Raw genomic sequence first — 25,927 nt, forward strand, 5'->3', positions numbered from 1 at the left:
TTAAAATCAAAATGGCCGAAATATAATCAAACCCATAAACACATGGGCAGTTCCAGTAATTAGATACCCAGCTGGAATAACAGAATGTACCCAAAATGGATGAGAAAAATTGGATCAAAAACATAGAAATTAATGAACATATGTCATGCACTACATCCAAAAAGTGATGTGGACAGAATACAATTGCCACAAAAAAATTGGAGGCTGTGGATTACTGCAAATACAGCAGGTAGTAGAGGAAGAAGAAAAAAGCCTAAATGATTATATTATTACAAGTAGAGAAAAAATCATTAAGGCAGTGAAAATAGAAAATATTTTGAAAACTACAGTAGCAAAGGCTCAATATAAGAAACAACAATTTGAATATAAATTAAATAGCTGGAAAAATAAACCACTACATAGTCAACACCTGAAAAATATTGATAGAAAGCATGATCATAATTCAGCATGGGCAAGGATAAAACCAGGGAACATTAAGAAAGAAACCAAAGGCTTGATTTTAGCTGCACAAGAACAAGCACTCCAAACCAACACGACGAAAGCTAAGATTTAGCAAGGAATTGGTGGTAACTATAAATACCAATCTTCCCACGAAAAAAAATGACACTGTGTCACATCTTACCTGTGAATGTCCCAAGACTGCACAAACAGATTTAGAAAATTAGACATGAGAAAGTGGCAAAATTAGTGCACTGGTCACTGTGCAAAAAATATAACTTGCCAGCCTCCAAATACACAGGGGAAATATCAGGTAGAGCAAGTATCAGAAAATGATGACATCAAGATCTTGTGGGATTTCCAGATCCAAACTGATAGACACCTTGAACATAACACATTGGACACAGTAGTAATAGAATGAAAAAATGTTTGGATCATTGACATTGCAATTCCAGAGGATACCAGAGTTGAAAATAAAGAACTGGGGAAACAAACAAAATACAGAGACCTGGCAATCAAAACATCTCGCTTGTGGATGAAACATCCTTCAATGGTTCCCATAGTCATCAGGGCTTTGGGAAAACTATCAGGCTTTCACACAGCATTATAAACAGTTGCAGGTCTCAAAAATAACACCACCAGAGCTACAAAAATCGCAATATTAGGAACAGCATACACACTGTCAATATTTAACAGATACAGTGGTGCCTCGCACAGCGAGGTTAATCCGTTCCGGATTAACCCTCGCTGTGTGAAAGCATCGTTGAACGGAACATAAAAACCCATTGGAACGCATTAAACATGGTTTAATGAGTTCCAATTGGGCCGAATACTCACCGTTCAATGACGCTGCGCATGGCCATTTTGGGGTGTCCGGCGGCCATTTTGTAGCCGCCGAACAGCTGATCGGCGGGTCGCAAAGCGAAGGTCGGTAAGCGAACCGCTTACCGACCTTCGCTCTGTGATTTTCGCCCTATGCGGGCACCGTTTTGCAATCGCATTTGCGAGGCACCACTGTACTTAGGGTTAATAATAATAATAATAATAATAATAATAATAATAATAATAATAATAGTAGTAGTAGTAGTAGTAGTAGTAGTAGTAGTAGTAGTAGTAAATCTGCTGTAACATGGACAATGGAGATAAAGCACTGCCAGTGCATTTGTAATCACAGTTGACACCTGATTTCTAATATTAGTTGCCAAAACTGTAGGACAGCTAATGAAATCAAATTTTTAAATGAAAAATAGCATGAAATCTTTTTTTTAGGCCTAAACCTCCATCCCTTTTAAATTACAGAGTTCCAACAAGTCAATACAAGGCTAGTTTAAAATAGACAACTGCAGAGGTAGCACTACAGCTGGAGTATGTTTTATTTCTTTTCTACAGTACACTGTATGGAAGTCAGAATGACCTCAGGCAAGTTTCAGGCTTTTATGCTAATGCTTTTGCAAGAGTTTGGTGCATTTCTGTAAAGAACTGGAACAGAAATTACAGTATTACATCACAATTTTCATCTGGTAGTAAGAAACAACTAAAAAAAGTATAGGTATGACCAGAAGCTTACCAAACAAATTAAATATCAATCCTTACCTTACTTATAAGCACTGAAACACTCAATTATCTTAAGATATATAAAACACTTTGATGTACCAATTTCCAATATACAATGACAGGAAATCATGAACTAAACCATAACAGAAAGAAGCAGAAATAAGTGATTCTTCAAATAAAATAAAAGGTGGATTACTCCATTGAGTCTGAACAGTGTCATTTTCAGGTCTGAAGCAACACTATAAATTTTTGTAAATGTGGTGTATCGACAATGTCGATGTGCTTCTAACAGGGGCACAGAATCTAAAATCTGTTAATATGTTATAATATAAGAGTGTGAATTTAAAAGGTTCCTGACTCAGACTTCAACCAAGACTAGTGCAAAGATCATTCTGCCCCTCCTTTGCCATGGTTAAATGATCAGGATTACATTCTTCTCTCATACAAATCCCCTTATTTTCCTTTTGCCAGTTCTAATCATGCTGCAGTATTATGCCTGTGTTGTCATCAGCCATGGTTAACATTCATTATGTTTTATGTACAACACTATTAATTTGGACTGTGTCCAGAACAAATAATAGTTAATGATGCTTGAGGAAAAAATCTGAAATATTTTCAAAAGAAGGGAAAATCCGATCCCAAACTCTAGATTGTTTTGGACAACCCAATATTTCTCTTCTTTCAGTCATTTAGTCATGTCTGACTCTTTGTTACCCCATGGACCAGAGCACGCCAGGCCCTCCTGTCTTCCACTGCCTCCCAGAGTTTGGTCAAATTCATGTTGGTAGCTTCAGTGACACTGTCCAAACATCTCGTCCTCTGTCACCCCCTTCTCCTCTTGCTGTCACAGTTTCCTAACATCAGCGTCTTTTCCAAGGAGTCTTCTCTTCTCATTAGATGGCCAAAGTATTGGAGCCTCAGCTTCAGTGAGCATCCAGGGTTGATGTCCTTTAGAATTGATAGGTTTGTTCTCCTTGCAGTCCAGGGGACTCTCAAGAGTCTACTCCAGCACCACAATTCAAAAGCATCAATTCTTCAGCGGTCAGCTTTCTTTATGGTCCAGCTCTCACTTCCGTACATCACTACAGGAAAAACCATAGCTTTGACTATGCGTACTTTTGTTGACAAGGTGATGTCTCTGGTTTTTAAGATGCTGTCTAGGTTTGTCATCGCTTTCCTCCCAAGAAGCAGACGTCTTTTAATTTCGTGGCTGCTGTCCCCATCTGGAGTCATCAGGGAGCCCAAGAAAGTAAAATCTGTCACTGCCTCCATATCTTCCCCTTCTGTTTCCCAGGAGGTGATGGGACCAGTGGCCATTATCTTAGTTTTTTCAATGTTGAGCTTCAGAACATTTTTTGGACACTCCTCTTTCACCCTCATTACAAGGTTCCTTAATTCCTCCTCACTTTCTGCCCTCAGAGTGGTATCATCTGCATATTGGAGGTTGTTGATATTTCTTCCGGCAATCTTAATTCTGGCTTGGGATTCCTCCAGTCCAGCCTTTCGCATGATGTATTCTGCTTATAAATTAAATAAGTTGGGGGACAATATACAGCCTTGTTGTACTTCTTTCCCAATTTTGTACAATCAGTTGTTCCATATCCACATATAGGTTTCTCAGGAGATAGATAAGATGGTCAGGCACTCCCATTTCTTTAAGGACTTCCCATAGTTTTCTGTGGTCCACACAGTCAAAGGATTTTGTGTAGTATGAAGCAGAAGTAGATTTTCTTCTGGAATTCTCTGGATTTCTCCATAAAATGTTACCAATTTGGTCTCGAGTTCCTCTGCCCCTTCGAAATCCGCCTTGTACTTCTGGGAGTTCTCGGTCCACATACCGCTGAAGCCTACCTTGGAGGATTTTGAGCATAACTTTGCTAGCGTGGGAAATGAGTGCAATTGTATGGCAGCTGGAGCATTCTTTGGCACTGCCCTTCTTTGGGATTGGGATGTAGACTGATTTTTTTCCAGTCCTCTGGCCACTGTTGAGTTTTCCAAACTTGCTGGCATATTGAATGTAGCACTTTAACAGCATCATCTTTTAAGATTTTAAATAGTTCAACTGGAATGCCATCACTTCCACTGGCCTTGTTGTTAGCCAAGCTTTCTAAGGCCCACTTGACTTCACTTTCCAGGATGTCTGGCTCTAGGTCAGCAACCACACTATCTGGGTTGTCTGGGATATCCAAATGTTTCTGGTATAGTTCCTCTGTGTATTCTTGCCACCTCTTCTTGATGTCTTCTGCTTCTGTGAGGTCCCTACCATTTTTGTGTTTTATCATGTTCATCTTTGCACAAAATGTTCCTTTAATATCCGATTTTCCTGAACTGATCTCTTATTTTTCCTTTTCAATTATTTTCCTCTATTTCTTTGCATTGTTCATTTAAGAAAGCCCTCTTGCCTCTTCTTGCTATTCTTTGGAAGTCTGCGCTCAGTTTTCTGTAACTTTCCCTATCTCCGTTGCATTTGGTTTCCCTTCTCCTCTCTGTTATTTCTAAGGCCTCGTTGGACAGCCACTTTGCTTTCTTGCGTTGCCTTTTCTTTGGGATTTTTTTTGTTGCTGCCTCCTGTACAAAGTTCTTCAGGCACTATGTCCACCAAATCGAGTTCCTTAAATTTGTTCTTCACTTCCACTGTGTATTCATAAAGAATTTGGTTTAGATTATACCTGACTAGCCCAGTGGTTTTTCCTACTCTCTTCAGTTTAAGCTTGAATTTTGCTATGAGAAGCGGATGATCAGAGCCACAATCAGCTCCAGGTCTTGCTTTTGCTGATTGTATAGAGCTTCTCCATCTTTGGCTGCACAGAATATAATCAATCTGATTTCCGTATTGCCCATCGGGTGATGTCCATGTGTAGAGTTGCCTCATGTGTTGTTGGAAAAGAGTGTTTGTGATGACCAGCTTGTTCTCTTGACAGATCTCTATAAGCCTCTGCCCTGCTTCACTTTGAAATTCAAGGCCAAACTTCCCTTTTGCTCCTTTTATCTCATGACTCCCTACTTTAGCATTCCAATCCCTTATAATGACAAGAACATCTTTCTTTGGTGTTAGTTCTAGAAGGTGTTGTAAGAATTGGTCAATTTCAGCCTCTTCAGCATTGGTGGTTGGTGCATAAACTTGGATGACTGTGATGCTGAAAAGTCTGCCTTGGGTTCGTATTGAAATCATTTTATCATTTTTGAGATTGTATCCCAGTACAGCTTTTCCCACTCTTTTGTTGACTATGAGGGCTACTCCATTTCTTCTATGGGATTCTTGCCCACAAAAGTAGATATGATAATCGTCTGAATTGAATTCGACCATTCCTGTCCATTTGGATGTCAATGTTTATTCTTACCATCTCCTGTTTGACCACATCCAGCTTACCAAGGTTCATAGATCTTACATTCCAGGTTCCTATGCAGTATTTTGTTTCTGTCCATGGAGTTTTGTTTCTGTCCATCAAGTTTTCTGTCTCCAGCAAAAATACTGGATATGATAGTCATCTGAATTGAATTGGCCCATTCCTGTCCATTTTAGTTCACTGACACCCAGGATGTCAATGTTTATTCTTGCCATCTCCTGTTTGACCACATCCGGCTTACCAAGGTTCATAGATCTTACTTTCCAGGTTCCTATGCAGTTTATTTCTTTGCAGCATCGAACTTTCCTTTCACTTCCAGGCACATCTGCAGCTGAGCGTCTCTTTGGCTTTGGCCCAATCACTTCATTAGCACTGGAGCTTCTTGTACTTGTCCTCCGCTCTTCCTGAGCAGCATGTTGGACACCTTCCGACCTGAGGGTCCCATCTTCCAGAGTCATATCTTTTAGCCTTTTGTTTCTATTCATGGAGTGTTCTCGGCAAAGATACTTGCCAATTCCTACTCCAGGTGGATTGCATTTAGTCGGAACTCTCCACTATGACCTGTCTGTCTTTGGTGTCCCTGCGCGGCATAGCCCACAGCTTCTCTGAATTACGCAAGCCCCTTCGCCACGACAAGACAGCAATCCAGGAAGGAGCGGCAATCCATGAAGGATCCATGAAGGAATATTTCTCTACCCCACATCAAAACTTGTAACTACAGGCATACAGATTTGTGTTTTCTGATCCATAGTTCTGATTTCCCCAAGTAGCTATTTAGAGAGAAATTAAGTTCCAGGAGCTATAATCTGCACAATTGTATTTATAGCCATCACTGCAATAAAACATACAAAGCATTTTTAAAATTTGGTCAACGCCATACAATTGTTGAGTAACAGCTGTTCACTTTAATAAAAGTTAGGTAAGTCATAATGTTTGACCAAACTCCAGGAGGCAATAGGAGACAGGAGGGCCTGGCGTGCTTTCGTCCATGGGGTCACAAAGTCGGACACGACTAAACGACTAAACAACAACAAAAGTCGTAATGATACATAATTTGTTAGCAAAATTGTCTGCCAACTATATCTGAAAATACAAGGCTACAAAATATAATTCAGCCTCATTCTCAAAATTGAACACTGACAAGGAAGAAAATGGATATTCCAGTTATTTGTCTGGGAACTATAGGAAAGGTGTCTGGCATGCCAGAAACGTGAGAATACTAGAAGGCAATAATGGTCAGCACTTCTTTGATCTTTACCAGCAAAGACAGACAAATTCTAAATCAGTGGTTCTTAACGTGGGCGATAATGCCCGCCAGGGGGCGATTTCAATTTTCAGGGGGGCGGTAGAACGAAAAGGGGCAGCGTGGGGGCGCTGGAGCAGTAGGGGGCGGTAGGGGGGCGCTGGAGCAAGCCAAACCTATTAAGATGGCTGCAGCCTTTTTACAGTGTGCATGAATATATATTTTCCTCCAATCTTAATTTAGTTTCAGAGTTTTCGTCTTGAAATTTTTAGTTCCTGCATTGCGGTTTGTTTTTATGCCCTTTTTATATTTCTTTTTGCGTCTTAAAATTCGCTTGCAACTAAATCATTAAATGTTACTTTTTGGGCCATTTCATTTTCTTGGAATTGAATTTTGTTTTCAGGGGTCATTGGATTTAAGTGTCATAAATAAATAAATAAATAAATAAATAAATAAATAAATAAATAAATAAATAAATAAATAAATAAATAAATAAATAAATAAATAAATAAATAAATAAGAAAGAAAGAAAGAAAGATATCATCACCGTGGGGAGGGGGGCGATGATAACTTCCTCAATGGCTCAAGGGGGCGTTTCTTTCAAAAGGGTTAAGAATCACTGTTCTAAATTACAACTCATCAATTGCATTCCTGGGGCCAATATAATGCATCAACTTTTTCAAGTCAATGATAAGTTCTAAGCATCTCATATCCTGAACTGATCTACATTAGTGATTATGTAAAAACCATGAACCTTCATGATTGATTTATGAAGGAAAGCATGCTCCATTCTCTCCCTATATTCCCCCTGCAGGAAGGAAGAGAATGCAGTAATCCGATGATCCTAGATTTCTAGTTATTGTTGTTAAAGCTGAGGTAAGGCAAGCTAACCACTTTTTCCCTACAAGCTCTAGCCACTGAGGTGGCAGAAGTAAACAGAGGAATGAACATCAACATCAAATTTGTCAGCTGCCAAAAACTCTCCAGACACTGAACTGTTGGGGAGGGCTGAAAACATCCTAATTTCCTGAAAAACAGGAAAGTCTTTTTGCCTTTTCTTTAGAGGTGAAGGAGTATGCATATGATGTTTGATGAATTAATGTTCTAATCCTTAAATTTGTGATACTAAGTCATGCATATATTTGAATAAAATTCTTTTAAACCATCCAGGCAGAAAGAAATGAAAAGGAAAATGTTCCAATGTGAACAGAAAGTGTGTGTTATTATGAAAATATCAAGGGGGTACTTCACAGAACTAGCAATATTCTAATATACACTCATGAACAAAATTCATTATATACTTTGCAACTCCACATTAATGAATCACTTAAGAATTTGGAGTGGCCTAAAGAGTCCTCTCATGCACAGAAAGGCAGCTTATGAGACTAAATAAATAAATACTGTATGCTATCCTGCTCATCATCAGAGTATCCACAGCTCAAAAAAACTAGATGTTCTTTCAGCTTTATTTTGAGATGAGAAAATACTATCATACCCTTTGCCATAATTAACCATATACAATACAGTGGACCCTCGACTTACAGACGGCTCGACTTACAGACTTTTCGAGTTACAGACTTCTCTGGCCACAAAATTTAGATTCGACTTGCAGCCGGAGAATCGACTTACAGACCAGAAAAAAAACCAAAATGGAAAAAAAATAGAATAAAAACTGCCAGTTATGGGATTAATCGGTTTTCAATGCATTGTAGGTCAATGGAGATTCGACTTACAGACTTTTCGACTTGCAGCCACCATTCCAATACGGATTAATTCTGTAAGTAGAGGGTCCACTGTAAATTCATATTCAATTTACTTTTCCAAACCAATCTTTCTTTTATTTATTTATTTATTTATTTATTTATTTATTTATTTATTTATTTATTTATTTATTTATTTATTTATTTATTTAACTACCCAAAGGTCTCTGGGCAGCTTACAACATTTAAAATACAATAAAAAGACAAAACAATTAAAATATAATTAAAATAGGTACCCTAAAAATTGCCATCGGACCCACAGTTGATATTATTTCAATTAAAAGCCTTCTGGAACAGTAAAGTTTTGACCTGGCACCGAAATGTCATCAGCGCCAGCGCCAGACAAATCTCTATCAGGAGGGCATTCCATAGTCTGGGGGCAGCTGCCGAAAAGGCCCTTTCTCTACAAGCCCTCCCTCTTATCTCCTTAAGGGACGGCTCTTTCAAAGGGCCCCCTGGCTACATCTTAACTGCTGGGTAGGTTCATATGGAAGGAGGCGGTCCTTCAGGTATCCAGGGCCCAAGCCGTTTAAGGCTTTATATGTCAAAACAAGCACTCTGAATTGGGCCCGGGCAGCAACAGGTAGACAATGTAACTTAAACAGAATCGGCTCGATATGTTCCCTGACAGCCCCACCACTCACCAGCTGCACAGCTCAATTCTGGACCAGTTGCAGTCAGCGGACCATCCTCAAAGGCAGGCCCACGTAGAGCACATGACAGTAATCTATGCGAGATGTTACCAGTACGTGTTTAATTGTCATCAGACTCTGCTCATCCAGGTAGGGCCATAACTGGCCCTCCAACCTGTCCAGCGAAGCACCCACTAACAGCACTTCCGTCTTGTCTGGATTGAGTTTCAATTTGTTAACCCTCATCCAGTCCATTATCAGGTCCAGACACGAGTTCAGCACAGAAACTGCCTCACCTGGATTGGTGGAAAACAAGAGGTAGAGTTGCGTATCGTCAGCATATTGCTGATTCCTCAGCCCAAACCTCCTGATGACCTCTCCCAGCGGTTTCATGTAGATGTTAAACAGCATGGGGGACAGTATTGAGCCCTGAGGAACTCCATGACATAAATGCCATGGGGCAGAGCAACTGTCCCCCAGCACCACCCTCTGGACACGGTCAGCCAGGAAGGAGCAGAAACACAGTAAAGCGGTGCCCCTAACTCCCAACCCAGCCAGCCTATCCAAAATGGTGTCGAAAGCCACTGAGAGGTCCAGGAGTATCAACAGGGTCACACTCCCCCTATCTCTCTCCGGGCAAAGGTCACCGTACAGGGCGAGAAGGACTACTGTTTGCCAGCTCTACCAATACCTATGATGTAGTAAAAGTTGTTATAAAGTACTAACAGTATACCTACTGTCATAAAAATAAAGTTCATATACTACAGTACTGCAATGTAAATGTAGGATACATTATATGTAAGATCGCTTCTGAATATGACATGATTTTAGTCCACATTAATTATTTCAGAAGACATTCTGGGTTCAAAGAGGCTTTGTTAAATAGTATAAGAATATATGATGCAAATATCACCCTAAATCTGACATCATATTAGTGCAGGGATAAGCAAAGTGTACGAGCTTCCCAAGGCCATTTTGAGTCCTCCCAGGCTCCTATTTCCTCCACAGACAGGGAAAAAAAATTGCCCAGAGGCATCCAGGAATCATAAAGTTTTTGAGTAAGTGCTGTAGCTCAGCCGCAGTGGGGAAAAATCAACCCGAGAGGGGTGGGGGAAATAGATACCTGTCATTTCCTGTTTTGATACGCACACACCCCGCTCATTTGGGGCATTTCCAGGTCTAGTGCTGCAGTATTATGCCTGTATTATCATCAGCCATGGTTAACATTCATTATGTTTTATGTATGACGTTATTAATTTGGACTCTGTACAGAACTAATAATAGTCCTGCGGGGATGACTCAGGAGTAGAGATGGGGACTTACCACAATCCAGTGGTTGAGAGGATCGGGCCCACAAGAGTTGCGTGGGCACCCTAGATTCTGCACTAGGCCTCCTCCCACATGCACCAACTCAGATGAGGTGGGGCAGGGAAGTCCACTGCACTGCTAACGTGGCGCCCATGGAAGGAGGCAGGGCAAGGTTTCCAGGGTACCTGCACAATACCTGTGGGTCCAATCCTCTGAACCATGCTGAACTGCCAAACCACTTGAAGTAAATATTTTGTTTCTAGTCCTACCAAAATTACTTGCCCTTGAGTTATTATTATTTGTTTATTTAAAATATTTTACCTCACCTTTCTCCTTAAGAAGGACCCAAGGCAGCTCACATCATTAAAAGACAATATTTAAAGCTAAAAACAGTAAGTACACAAATATTAAAAAGGTGAAACAAATACCACTCTAAGAAAGAATAAACAAAAGCATCAGCAAAAATATATTCAAAGCAGTAAGGCAAAACCATCCATTTAAAAACCTCCACTCAGTCAGCCAGTCATTAAGGGAAAACTTGCTTGAAGAAAAAGGTCTTAGTCAACTTGTAAAAGGATAGTAAAGATGGGACTAGCCTGATCTCCTGTGGAAGGGAGTTCCAAAGCCTGGGAGCAGCAACAGAAAAGGTCTTTTCCCATGTCCCCACCAAACGTACCTCTATGGGTGGTAACACTGCGAGAAAGCCCTCTCCTGATGATCTTAGCACCCGAGCAGGCTCATAATGGGAGACACAGTCCTTGAGATAGCCTGGACTCAAGCTATTTAGGACTTTATAGGTTAGAACTAGCACTTTGAATTGTTCCTGGAAATGGATCAGCAGCCAGTGGAGCTGCTGTAACAGGAGGGTTATGTGATCCCTGTGACCACTGCCAATTAGCAATCTGACAGCTGCATTTTGAACCAACTGAAGTTTCCAAAGGCAGCTCCACACAGAGTGTGATACAATAATTCCAGCTGGGGTGTAACTAAGACAGGTGCAAATGGTAAACTAGTTTTAACTGTGCAAAGGCACTCATAGCCATGCCAAAACTTGGACATCTAGGCTCAGAGACGAATCCAAGAGCATCCACAACCTGTGCCCTTGTGATTTCAGAGGGAGTGCAATCCCATCTAGGCTGAATCCTTTTATCTTGATCTGCCTTTCTTCATTAACGTAATTTTTTAATTAATGTAATGAAACTTCACAGTCACGTAGTTGTGCTGGACTACACTTCTGCAAGAGCACACAAACTATGTTGTGCAATTGTTTGAGAAACAGCAATTGCACTGGATATATCCCCTGCAGTAACTCTACACAGTGACAATTCTACACGGGCTTTAAAACATCAGACTTATATTTAGTGAATTTTAAAACACTTTATCATCTTAAACAGCTGTTCTGATCTCAAAGTAGCACTACTATTATTATAGTGGGTTTTTTTGTCAATTCAAGTGTTATTTGTTACCTTTGAGTAGAAGTTCCCTTCTACACAGATAAGTTTATGATGGGGGGAAAGGAGTCTTCTGACAGGAACATGAAATATATAGTAAAAGACAGCCCAACAGCATCCCCTTTCAGATTGTGCCAAAAGTCCATCTAGTCCAGTGCCCTGTTTTCTACAGTAAATAAGTTCACATACTGCATGGTTAGTTACTGTAGCAGCAAGACATGAAGGCAATGAATTTTTTACACAGTAGCCTGCTAACAAAACCATCTCCAATCTCTCCCTTAGCTTTCATGTCCTTTCTTTTTAGTTTGTATGCCTGACTGTAGAAGCTTTCTCTTTTTCACTAATGTGAGCTGCTCTTAGACACAATAATTAACTGAAATAGATACCCGTTTTCCCTGAAAATAAGGCCTAACCTGAAAATAAGCCCTAGTACGATTTTTCAGGATGCTCATAATATAAGCCCTATCCCAAAAATAAGCCCCAGTTAAGTGAAATGCTGTCCTCCACCATTGTGCAGCAAGCAGAAGATGATGACATGACTGTATTTGAATAAATGTAGATTGTTGTACATGAAAAAATAAAACAACCTGTGAAAATAAGCCCTAATGCATTTTTAGAGCAAAAATTAACATAATACCCTGTCTTGCTTTCAGGGAACACGGTAGACAGACGGACAGACAGACAGCTGACATCTCAAATCCAAATTATCTCCATGGATCTTAGCCACACACATGAACAGAAAAAGAAAAAAAAGATCCCCTCAATATTCTATCCTTCTGTTAAATGTTTTCATGGGCTCATCACCTAGCTGTCACTGAGAATTATTTCAAAATGAACATGCTTAAGACAGGTTTGTATGGTTTTCTAATTTTAAAACCTAGAACTGTGTATATAAACATCTGAAAGAATTTCAACAGTAAAAGGTTTCTAAACACAGCTAATACTGAGTCTCAGATGTATATCCTCTCCTAATAGATTTATATCAGAATTATTGCCTTTAAACCATTCCTAGTCTCCCAATACAATCTCTTTTCTCTCCTGGCAACAGCAGTGCTTCCCAATTCAACTGGCTTTAATTTTCAAGTAAGCATCCATGAGATTTAGCTATAGGTAATCCATCCAGTAGTTATTCCACTAGAAACAGTCCCTCTTCATCAGCTCAGTTGAGAAACAAGAAATTATTTTATATTTCTGCTCTGTCTTTAAACTTGTCCCATTTCAACTGGCCATGCACTAAATCTGGCTCTATTACAGTTATCCATTATACTATTGTAACTCTGCAACATTCAGAAATGGTGTCTGAATTTCTTCATTTTCTTTTCCTTCCTTATCATCCTCTTTGCATCTTGTCTTTGTTAATCAGAGATAGCCAGTAACTATGTTGTTTATAGCAACCCAGGTGTTTTAAAGAAACAATACATTTAAGAAGTAGAAAAAACAGAGGAAAAGAAAAACTGAAGTAATTCCCAATACTGTAGTAGTAGACTATGCTGTTAGTTAGAAGGAAAGGCAATTATCATATGTTTCTGGAAAAACATCCACAACTATTGTACTATAGTCTTGACACCTGATTGGAAGTTATCAGGGACAAAGCCTTTCCAGTGCTTCTTATGCCCTTCTCTTCAGGTGCTTTTTATACAGCATCTGAAAACATTTTTATTGCAGAAGCAATGTAAGACTGTTTGTGGAGCTTCTGTTATGCTCTGTTGGAATTTTATACAGGTACAACAAGATTTATATCCATGGAGATGTCCAAGATAACTAACCTCAGGCTGCAACTATATGGTTAAATAGTTTGGAATTTGTTGTGGGTGTGAAATTAATTAATTCAGTTTTTTTTAAAAAACTAAACACACGATGCAAAAGCCAATTTGAATCAGTCCAACCCTTTTTGCTCCTGAAGAGTTTTCTTCTCTGCCATTTAGGGCTTCTATCTTTTACAAGCTAGAATGATTCGAACAGATTTTTGCCCTGAATGATCAGTTCTTTTATTCTCCAAAAGGATGGGGCATGTGACTATGGGTGATATTCCTATGACATACTACTTTACTTTTATTAGATTTTTACCCCGGCTCCCTAGACAAAGTCTACTCAGGGCGGCTTACACACATAATAAAAATGTCCCAATATAACAAATATCATAAAATCATTTAAAACATCATAATTTGACACTTATTTTAAATCACAGCTAAGATGAAATAGTTTAAAAAGATAAAGACTAAAGATCAGTTAATTGACTGGAGGGAAGGCCTGCCTAAATAGCCAAGTTTTTAAATGGCTTTTAAAAACACCCAGCGAGGGTGCCAGACGGATTTCTGTTGGGAGGCTGTTCCATAGCCGAGGGGCCACTGCCGAGAAGGCCCGGTTTCTTGTTCTTTCTTTCTGGGCCTCTCTCAGCATTAGGCCCCTCAGCCGTCCCTGCTGGCTATGCCGGGTGATTCAGGTAGATCTTGGTGGAAGAAGACAATCTGCCAAGTATCGAGGTCCCATTCCCAAACCGTTTAGGGCTTTGTATGTCATCATTAGCACTTTGAAGTCAATGCGGAAACAAATGAGCAGCCAATGCAAATCAGCCAGAGTGGGGGAGATGAGCTGTAATTTCCTTATCCCATTAAGAAGCCTGGCTGCCGCATTCTGCACCATTTGAAGTTTCCGCATCAACCTCAAAGTCAGCCCCACATAGAGCGTGTTACAATGGTCTACGAGCACATGGACAAGAGTAGTGAGGGCCCCCCACAGATGAAAATAGGTGGAGTGGGCCACGGACGCCACCCAGGTTTCCATGGTAAGTGCCATGTCCAGATGTATCCCCAAGCTCCAAACCTCGCTCTTTGTGGTGAGAGTCGTCACCCCAAAAGAAAGGAAGTCACCCAAACTCTACTGCATGAATACCCACTTGCACAAACTTTCTCCCTACTTGCCACAAAGTATTTTTTAAAGTTTTAATTTTAAAAAACACTACAGAATTTAGCACTACTGTATATCACTTCTTCATGGACTACAATGAACTACAGCAGACTTCTATATTTCCACAGTAAGTATGTGTTTGTAAATTATGGAGAATTCCGGAATTCCTAGTGCCCCCTCTCCTAGTGCTTTGCAACAAACACTTTAAACACCCCACCAGCTTTACAATGAATGATAAAAGGAGAGCTGGTGAATGGCAGAGGGCAGGCTTATATATGGCTCTCAGCTATCTACACCCAAATATTTCCACCCCCTCCAGGAAGTCCAATCAAAATACCTGAGAACCATCCTTGGTGCCCCCATGCTGCATTCTCAATATCCTAATCAGGATAGAACTGGGGTTGATTCCCCATAAGACACAAACTTGGTTCCAACCAATCAGCCTATGGCTAAAGCCAAATTTCAGTCCTTTGGGGCTTAGTCCCTATGGCTCTAACTGACACTCGTGCCTCAAGCTGGACAACAACTGCTAAGGAAAAATGATCGTCCTTGAATTATCATCACCAGATCTGCTTCACTTGGATTGAATTAAAGCTAAAGGAATCATTAGACAACGAATAACACGCCAAATAGACAGAGTCCATGCCTGTATTATCCTGTGAAAAGGAATCATAGAAAAACCTTAATTCCAGCAAACTACCGTTGTCACTTAGAAATTGCTGAATACCATAAAGCTTTCACTTTGGCCTGCTTCAAGGCGCTTTCTTCAACACACAAAAAAAGATTTGTTAATGTTCCATAAAAACATCTTCTCTGCCATTGTCAATCTGGCATGATGGAAAACCATGGAGCGCAAGTAAAAATATCAAAGGGGAGTAACTCTATAAATTTCCACTTAACTTTAGTGAAGCTGATCTTACTATGGGTGGAAAAGTAAAATGTTTCAACTAAACTTCACATCAGAAAGAAGCATTGTAGCTTTTTTTTGTTACAATCTTCTAGTATTTATTTAATGCTACCACTAACAACTATTGACACCCCCTGAACTAACTCCTGGTTTTCATGGGGCGGAAAGATAAATAGGTGTGCCTCAATCTTTCAATGTTAAGGCTATCATCCTGTACACATTTTAAAAATAAATCCTACTGAACTCTAGGGCGTTTACTCCTAAAGCAACACACAGTTATCACTTAGCACCTACAGGGTTATTTCACTAATGTAGTGTCCCCTAGTGAATTCTTATAAAGCAATGTGGCCCCAACCCTGCACCAAAAGGGAATTATCAGCAGCCTCAGAAGATCTAAGACTTATTTGGGGAGTTGTACAACAGGCCAGTGCCGGCTGGCCCTTCTCAAGGCCTGTAAAAACTGAATAGGAGGTGAAATATGGCAAAAGGGATGATTAATTTTATTATTAAAGGGATAATGAGCTTTGAAACTACCTCCCATAGTAGTAGTTTCATAAGAGGCAGCCGTCTCACTCGGTGCTGGTGTATCAAGCAAAATAATTATCTTAAGTCTGAGGAAGTGGGCTTGTCCACGAAAACTCATACTAAAGTATAGAAGTTAGTTTTTAAGGTACCACGACATTGTCTTCTTTATTTTTATTTTCCCTTCATTTCTGCCTGATAGGAAACGACCTCGGACCCACTCTCCCTGTGACCCACTTCCATGGGTAAAGGGAAAGGAGAAAGCTCTTTCCCTTACTCTCCCGGGCAAGTGAAGAGGAAAGAGCTCTCCTCGTTCGTTTTCAAATACGTAACTAAACCCGCCGAGGCTCGCTCCCTGTTTCCCTCAGTAACCCATCCCACCCACCCCAGGGCCCAGGCGATACCTCTCCGGCATCTCCCGCCGCCGCTTTCGCTCGCCGCGGCCTGCGCTTCCCGCCACGGCCCTCCAGCCCTCGACGACGTCGCCGCCGCCGCCGCCACTCAGCTGCCTCCGGACGGGAAAGGCGGAGCCCCCCCGGCGCCGGGGCGCCTCCTGCTCCAGCGACAGGGCCAGTTGGCTCAAGGCGTAGAGCAGCGAGCACAACCCGCAGCCCAAGCAGAGCATCGCCACCCGCGCCGGCCGCCGCATCCTCTTCCCCCCCCCTCCCGGGCCCCGGCCGCGCTTTTGCAACAGGGGCCTCTCCGGGAGCGGGAACGCAGCCCCAGAGAAGCTCCCGACGCCACCTCGCCGGGGCCCCGTCGGTAGGAGCCGGAAAAAAAAAAGAGAGAGGAAAGGATGGGGGCGGGGGAGGAACCTGCCCGAAGAAGAGGAAGGCGGAGACGTTCGGGCGGGGAGGAGCCCGGCGTCCCCGGGGGTGGAGTCGGTGCCTTCGGAGGAACGCGGGGCTATAGGGGGAGCTGTGGTGGAAGGAAGCCCGGGAGCCGTCGGGGACTTGCGGCTGCGCGGCGTTGCCGATGAGCGTCCCCTCGGGGGGGGGGGGTTCCTGCGAACACCGAATTCCTGGTCTTTAACAGGAGGGACTGGGTGGCACTTCTTCTCCCCAAGAGCGCGTGGATGAGGGGGAAGGAAGCCGTAGCGTTCCACCCTCGGGTATCTGTTGGTTTACTGCTGTGCAGAAGGAATGCCCGGCCGAGTTGTTCTTTCTTTCTCTCCCGCCCCGCATATGTACAGATAATCTCAAAGAGAACTTTATGCCTTCTGAGTTCGCCCAGGGAAGGTCTCAGCACAACATGGAAGGACTACTAGGCAGAACGAGGCGACTCTCCCCGGCGGCAGGTGTCCAAGCCCACCAGTTGCAAGTCCGCGGCTTCTCTTGCAACGCTCTCTGCCTTTCCGCCGCTCTGAGGAAGGACAAAATGGTGAGGGTTACTCGCTCGCTGTGTCTCTCACGGCCTAAGTGGGCCTGCTCCCCTCAGGTGTAACAGGGAAAGTGGCCATTCCATCACCAACCGCGATCTGAGGTTCACTCGCTTGTGAGTGTGCTTCTGTACCTGGAAGGGAGGAATTGGTGTCCTCTTTTACTTCAGTCTGCAAATTATTAGATCAGCCCTGTGTATAGGATGCTGCACTTGTTAAAAATGTGCGCGAGGAGACAGGAGCTGTTCCAGGCAGAACTGTTTGGCAATAGCTTGATGTGGCAAAACTGCTCTGAAGTGGAGGTGTGTCTGAGATACATATCCTAAATCCTTTATTGCCTCCACAGTTCACGCCAATAGACATTTAACTACCATACCCTGAAGATACTCTATATTGCAACACATGGCTGTTCTTAAAATGTTCGTTGGATCTGTTGGTCAGCCACAGCTTTTGGAATAATAGACAAAATAGTTTTGCTTTGGAAATGTTTTTAAATATGCTGAGCTTTGCTTTCTGAAAGGAAGCAAATTATACCTTTCCAGTAAAGCTAGACTTGCATCATCTCATCATAGTGCCTTGCTGTGGCAATTAAGTGAGATGGATAATTATAAATGAATCATAAAGCTCTTCATTCCTTATTCTATGGAAAGTTAAACCACCCTTTAAATATATTGGCTGGTGCTCTGTTGCATACCTACAATAGTATCAAGACGGAAGTGCTATCCAAAAAGCACTTCTGCTACCACATTCCATTATCAGTTGCAATGGCAACCTCACCACTAATTGTACAGATTGTGCCATCTGCTTTGCCTGGGTGTAATGCCTGTCCAAGTTACACTGGTGTAATGTTATGTTGTGATGAACACAAGTTTTTTAAAAATAAGATACATTGCCATTTATTAGCTTAAGAACAGTGTTTCTTGGTCCTGTCCATCAGAGTGAGTTTTCTGAAAAGTAGGCATTTTCTGTTATCCGGTCGAATGACAATTCAGCTGCTTCTGGGAGGGCTGTTCTACAGTTAGGCAATGCCTCCCCACTATCACCACCACCAAAATAAAAATGTATACATACCACTCAACCTTTAAACAACAGAATCTTATTCAGCCATCCAGTGGCCAGCTAGCTGCCACACTGAACATTTAAGCTAGTGAGTCACTTTTATTGCTAAGAAAGGCAGTAGGAACTTAGGGAATTCGTCTTTCAACAGTGATTAATATTGTGAAAACAACATGTACAGTTAAAATTTGGGGAGCATTTTCATGATTATATACTTAAAACTACTGTGAATATTATATGTAGTTTTCAAATGATGACTTATTCTTGAGCCAACAGTGACTCCCCCCCCCCGTTTTTTTAAACTATCTCTACAAGTTCTAGAAAAGACAAAGAATGATCGAATAGCTCAGTGATTTAGGCATCTGGCTGCAGAGCCAGAGGTTGGAAGTTTGATTCCCCATTGTGCCTCATTGACAGGGGCTTTACTTGATCCATGGAGTCTCTTCCAGCTCTGCAGTTCTAAGATGATGGATGGTTTTCTCAAGTTTCATCTTCTTATAATTGCATTCTAACAAGTCAGTTCTGACTTACAGTGGCCATTTCTAGGGTTTTCTAGGTAGAGAGTACTCAGAAGTCTATTCCTTTCTTCTGGGGCTCCCTAGGACTGTGCAGGTTGGCCAAGGTTACACAAGCTGGCTCTAGTCCCAAGAGGCACAGTGGAAAATTGAACTCACCTCTGGCTCCTCAGCCAGATGAGTTGTAGAGCCAGCCAATTATTTAAAGGTTATTCTTTAGCCATGGACTTTTATTAGCCACTGTAATATATTCTGTAAAATTGCAACAGATAATGCAACAATTGTTATGCTTCACCTTGGTAGGTTTGATAAAAGCATACATTTGAACTACACTGCCCCTCCCCAATTCTTCAGTTATGGTGGGTTCTACTTAATTTGCTATTTTTAATCACCACATTGCTTTATACTTTCTATGTCAAAAAAGCTCCATAAACTCCTCAGATAAAATGAAAACAATGTATGGAAAATAGCCCCACTGTTCTTACATAAATTTTATTAAGTATCTTGGCATTAGTCACATCTCCTGTTCAAACATTTTAAGCGTGGAAATACTGTAATACTATGAAAATCCTTTTTTTAAGTCAGGTGTTGAAATGTGTTGCTTCTTGTCTTAAATGTATCTTACTAAAAAAAAACCTCCTTTTTTCTACCTCATAATAATTTGTACCTCATCTTAATTTGCCTCTAAGGCTTGCTTGCCTTTTAGGGCTTGCAACCAGAGAAGATGTTAAAATGTGAATTAAGCACTTGGGACATGTAAATTAAAGATTCTAATAGAAAAGACACTTAGGAAATTATGTTTTCAGTTACTTTCACATTTAGTTATAACTTTAAAATTGGTGATATACCTTGGATAGCTTTCATGATCAAGGAGTAAATTACTAAGGAACACTGTAAAATTGTATTTTTCAAATAACAATGATGGATGTCTCATAGCTCAGTGCAGTCTAAATTTCCTATGCACCTATACAAAATATAATAACTGGATAATCCAAAACTTGTTTTCTGTGAATTATGTACTGTATATTTTTTTCTTCCTCAAAATTTTTCAAAGCATAGGAGACTATTTAATTAAATTAGTGATGTGCTATCAAGACACTTTAATAATGGTAAACTGTGCCTGGATTCCCTAGCTATCAAGCTTTCATATTTTACCAGTCCCTTCTAGGACTGTGCAACTTGTTAGTAGTTACAGAGGTAGCTTCCAGGAGGTACAGTTGGGCATTAAAGTCTCAACTCTTGGCTCTGCAGCCAGTTATTTCAACTCACTGAGCTATCCAAGCTGCTAAGAGATTTATCATGAACCACTCGTTTGCCGTGGTTTGTTTCCCATCTGAACAGCTGATCTGCAGTTCAGCACCCTGCCCCCCCCAGCAAATGGCCACTTGGTGGCAGCACCCAGAGGATGCGGGGTGGGGCGCTGCCACCAAGTGGATGCTTGCTGGAGGGGGAGGGCTCTCAAATCATGTTCAGACAGGAAATGGGCCGCTGAATCAGCAGTTTGTGCCCATCTTTAATCTACAGCAATTTGCTTGTTTGTTTTTTAAAAAAATAAAACCAAAATCTAATTTGCTGATATTTGGAGGAAATGTTTCTTTATATTGGTCTCAATGTTAGTTTTGAAAATTAATAATAATATTGAGATATATTATTTTAAACCCATTAACATTCAGACAGGAATAGTTTCTTAACTTAACCATGTCAGCAGTTGTTAATTTGACAATTCTTATGTTAGATTTTCCGACAGAAATCAAGAAATGAGGTATGCAAATTTTAGATATCACATCAGACTTTCATTTTATGCAACTAAGTGTATTTCACAACTAACATTGTACAAAATAGACAGTACCATTGTGCCTGTAGAAGTACTGCAGTTTAGAACAGAAAAATACATTACTACAAGAAACCAGCAAACATCACAATTGGCAGGGGCTACAAAATGCCATTATTCTAGCTGAAAGGCTGTTATACTTTATTTAATACTTGGGAGTTAGAATTACTATAAAAGCCCCACCTACTGGTTTACAAAATAAATATTTTCAATGAAAAAATGTGAATTCTTTGCTAGAATGCAAATTGTGCTCCCTGCAACAATACCAAGATGGACTCTGTACCAAATATGAACTACCAAATAAAAATGTTAATAACCCCATTCTGTTTCTATTTTCTTATAAATGAGCCCTATTGACTTCCATGGGATATACTCCCAGATATGGGTGCATACAACTGCAGTCTAAAATAGGAACCCCAAACCACACATCTCTCAGTTTTGCTGTTTCGGGGGTGTTGCTGCTACTGGCCCTTAAGCAGTATATGATGTTGAGAACTTGGTTCAGTCTTTACACCTTCCTAGGTGTGATCTATTAATGAGGGCATGTGTGGGTGAAACATGCTGGTGTGAGCAAGATACTGGTAGCAACACAGAAATACAGTGGACCCTCAACTTACAGACGGCTCGACTTACAGACTTTCCGAGTTACAGACTTCTCTGGCCGCAAAATTTAGGTTCGACTTGCAGCCTGAGAATCGACCTACAGACCAGAAAAAAAAACCAACGGAACACAAATGGAACAAAAACGGGCGGCCAAGGTATTAATCAGTTTTCAATGCATTATAGGTCAATGGAGACTCGACCTACAGACTTTTCGACCTGCAGCCACCGTTCCAATACGGATTAATTCCGTAAATAGAGGGTCCACTGTTAACAGTTTTGGAGAGGTATTAGGATGTTTTCACAAGTAATAAAAACTAATGTGCAATGTAATTCTAAGCTTGTTTAGTTAGAAGTAACTTATACTGAGTAAAAACAGGCTTATTCCCTAGTAAATAAGTCTTGAAGCATCAGGCTGCTGGATCAAAACATACAGGATTGCACTGATATGCTGCAGTCCATAAGGTTTATAGCTGACCGTTAAGAGTAATTGAACTAAATAGTGCCTTTTACAGCAGACATGCATATGATTGTGCTGTCAATTTTAATGCATCATAGTTAGAATGCTATACAAGAGAAACAGAAACACTGTTAATAGAATGTTTGTTTTGAGCAGTGGGTGTTCTTCTTTTGGTTGGTATATTAATATATATTAAAACACCCATAAATTTATAAACCCTTTCCCCTCCCACTGTATTTCTAACTACAGTTCTAGTGAAAGAACTATTTATTAATTTCTGCAACAAAACATTTAACTGACTGTAAACAAAACTGCAAAACCTATACTCATAAAAATATTTTATTGGAAAGTTTACATAATACCGAATGGGACTGTAAATCTTTTTGTTCTGCATCTATATATTGCTAAATGCATAAATGTTGACAACTATATCAGAAACAAAGAACTGAATTTTCCTATTTTTTATCTATAATATTTAATAAAGGATTTCTTTTAAAAAAAGCAAAAGCCTGATATAGGAGCAAATGTTAAATATACACTACTTTGCTTATTCACTCTGGTGCAACATTTAATATCACTGGCATGGATCCAAAAGTGTGCACAAGGAACTTAATCACTATCACACACTCTCTCCTTCCTCCTCCCCGGCTGACAAAGCTTACCTCTTCCAGTTACAGTCCTCTGCACTGGCCTTCAAAGGCTAGAGATCTCTAGGAATGGTCTCTGATGCAATGCAAAGAGGCAAGGCTGAAGAAGAAAAGGGAAACTACATGCCTGCATTAAAATTCATTTACAAACTTAAGAGTGTCTTTGGATCCCAGCCTCTAGCTGATCCCATACATCACTATGACACTGGGAGAAGAAAAGAATAAGCCTAATGCAAACAGGATCATGTTCTGATTGTAAGGTATTAACAGTAGCTAGATACTAAATTCTATATTTTAGAAGAAAACAGAAAATGCGTAATAACTTGAGAACAAATTCATGTTCTATAACACAGAATACCAGTGTATAAGGACAAGGTAGTACTATACTTGAATTATAAAGCTAAACAGTTAATGCTTGTAACAGATTTACTTTTTTTGCTTGTAAACATTACAATAAATGTTTTAAGTGTGTGAGGAAAATATTGGAGAAGCCAGCAATTCAGTTAACAGCAATCTAGTAAAATGTGTCAGACATTGGCAAAAATTCATACAAACGTTTTATTTAATAACATTTTTCCTATTCAACCACACCAAGTACCAGCAGGTGTTTTAAAGATAATCATTACGAAAAGTCTTTTGCAGCAATAGTTGATTAAGTTGATCTTTGACTTGCATACATATAACTATGTTTCACAATTCTCAAATAATACATATTTAGGCAGTTTGAACTATGTTATAAAAATGTAATTCAGTACATGCCAATAGTATAGAATCCAAGAGTTGTGTTAGAATTCACTAAACTAAAGAAGAAAATGGACTTACCAGTAACACTGCATCAAGAACATTCAAACCACATTTTCATGGCACCTTTGCATATGAAGATTAAAAATTTGATCTCAAAATGTTTTGAAGACTGCAATGAAATTTAATCCCATTGCTGTACTTTGCTTGTATAAAACTGCATAAATCATATTTGAGTAAACATACAAATCGTGCATGGTGGGTAATAAGTCATGAAAATGTGGTAACTGTTGGCAGAAGTTGTGTATATTTGCAAGTTTCAGAGAGGAAAGACTAAGGAAACTGGAGTAAATAAACTTTAATGAGATTCTCCATTCAGTGATGAGGCTTCTCCTCTAGGTGATGATGACCTGGACATTCCTCTCTCTGTATTGTCAGAGCTAGAACCACTCTGACTGTGCTGATCTGCAGAAGCTGCACTGGAGGCAGGCGGTGACTTAGTTTTTTCTTTAAAGTCTGTAATTATGACTGTCAGATCTCCAACAGTGACTTCCAAGTGCTGAGCGCTACTTCGGTCAACGTTTTTCAACCTGGGCCTACAATAATGAAAATATGAACACTATAAATAATTAAGCCGAAGAGTGTATGATCCAGCTAGGGAGATTATAACATAAAAAGAGTTCTTCAGTATCAGACCAAAGGTCTACCCAATCCAGAAACTGACTTTCCAGTTGTCTCTAATGCTTCTAAAAATCCATGTGCCAGACATCAATTTAAAAAAACTTCTTTCTTGTTTATTCACATAAATTATAAGTGCACACAACTGTCTCTCTAATACTGTGTAATTAGTCAAAACAGCATTTGGGGCAGTCTAAACAAGTTACAACTTTGGACTGGGTTTCTGAATTATGACAGTGTTTGGTAGAGTAATTATAAACAGTATGGTCTTCCTCTGTACCAAATTTGGAAAAGTACACATTTCTGTGTTTTAAAACCCTTCCCACTAGGGATGTATATTCAGATTCAGAAATATTCAGAATTTGTGAATTTGAATCTGATAGTTCTGAATATCTGTAATAATAATTCTTAATACACCGAGTACTTTAGATTAGAAAGCAAAAGGCTAGTCTTCTGCTTGCTAGCTGAAGAAAATGAAATCTATTTCTCAGGCATCCTGGAGCAGTTTCTTCAGAAATGAAAAAAGACAGTTTGGCACCAAGGGTAGTTGGGTAAGGAACTCAGTCTCCTGATTGAGGTTGTCATGGGTTTTTCAAGGGAAGGTGGCTGGAGTGAGAACAAAACATGTAAATGAAATCTAGAAACAGTTATGGATACCAGAAAGCATTTTTTCACATTGGCTCTTTTCAACTGAAAGATTGGCATAGCTGTTTATAAATCCCCTGAGCATTTGCTGTCAGGATATGCTCTCATGCAACTCTGCACAGTAGCAGTTTTCTCTGTGTCCTCAACTGAACCCTCTACTTACACTGATATTCTGTACATAATATACAGTATATTGTTTAATTAATATAGTTAGGAATAAAAGTTTAGGATTAGAAGGTTCATAGATTAGTATGTAATAAAGGGAAATATTCTATTAGATTTAGGCATCTTTGGGTTATGGGTTATATTTGGAAGGGGAAGAAGATTTTGTTATATACAGACAGATCGATTGTTAACAGATTTTTGTATCTCTCTGTGTTAGTGTGATTTTTACTGGAAGCGTTTGTGTTCGGTTGTAGCAGAATAAGATAGTATTCTTTGGGTAGAGTCTGAAGGCAGTATAAAACATGGATATGGTGGAAGAAATAGGCACTTGGAAGTCTGCAGGGATGCTGCCTGAACCCACTGCAGTAGCATCTACTCAGAAGAATAGAAAAGGGAGAGGAAAAAGACAGCCGACAACTGCTATTATGAGCTCCCTAAACAAAATCTGTCACCCAGATGCCTTGTTCAGTACTAACACTATGGAAGGCAGTAGTACAGGGTGTGTATGTATCTGCCAATGAGGTAGCAAAGAAGCCTCTATTTCAAGGTGGGACAGATGTGAGTGAACCTCAGACATGTTCTAGTAATGCAAACCAAGTCAGAACAAGGCGCCAAAAAAAGAAAAGAAAAAAGAAAAGAAAAAATGGTGAAGAAAGCACTTTTCTCCCTAAAAGCCAATGTGCCAGAGAAGGATGTGGATTAGAACAGCACTCAGACTGGCACTGTCAGTTTGGGTAGCAGCAGAGCTGCTTCTTTTGTCATTGGGAAAGTTTTATGAATAATCTGGAAGCATTTTCAACAGTGTGCAACAGATGCTTGAATGCCTGACTGCATGCATCACAAGAAGGTGTTCAAGCATAAACAGGACTTGAACCATTTATCCAAAGCATTCTATTTATATATACAATAGTAGCATGCTCAACCACCTGAAGACTCAACACAGGTCACTACTGCTGATAGATGAAATGGTTACTGTAGGGGGCAAGTGGCTTTTTTCTTGTGAAGGGTAAGAGTCATCAGTGGAAAGAGGCTGAGCTATCAGCCCGGGGAAGGAAGAAGACAGACGGGCAAAGAGCAAGAGGTGAGAGGCAGCAAACGCTACACCCACATCTCAAGAATAAGTTCCAAGCTACCCTGGAATT

General features: G+C 40.3%; 2 protein-coding genes across 3 annotated transcripts in view; both read right to left on the reverse strand.

Moving 5' to 3' along the window:
• GXYLT1 (glucoside xylosyltransferase 1) overlaps positions 1-17,038 on the reverse strand; it is a 55,200-nt gene extending 38,162 nt beyond the window's left edge. The window contains exon 1 of one of the 2 annotated variants that reach the window (XM_073000470.2): positions 16,474-17,038. In XM_073000470.2, the coding sequence (XP_072856571.2) occupies positions 16,474-16,718 (245 nt within the window). In that variant the 5' untranslated portion in view covers positions 16,719-17,038. The remainder of the gene's footprint in view (positions 1-16,473) is intronic. The other variant, XM_073000471.2, reaches the window with a different exon arrangement.
• A 3,751-nt stretch (positions 17,039-20,789) lies between these two features.
• Positions 20,790-25,927, reverse strand: part of YAF2 (YY1 associated factor 2) — a 41,866-nt gene continuing 36,728 nt past the window's right edge. The window contains exon 4 of the mRNA XM_073000472.2: positions 20,790-23,893. Coding sequence (XP_072856573.1) covers positions 23,656-23,893 — 238 coding nt within the window. The 3' untranslated portion in view covers positions 20,790-23,655. The remainder of the gene's footprint in view (positions 23,894-25,927) is intronic.

Source organism: Pogona vitticeps, chromosome 5, assembly GCF_051106095.1.
Source record: "Pogona vitticeps strain Pit_001003342236 chromosome 5, PviZW2.1, whole genome shotgun sequence".
Classification (NCBI taxonomy): domain Eukaryota; kingdom Metazoa; phylum Chordata; class Lepidosauria; order Squamata; family Agamidae; genus Pogona; species Pogona vitticeps.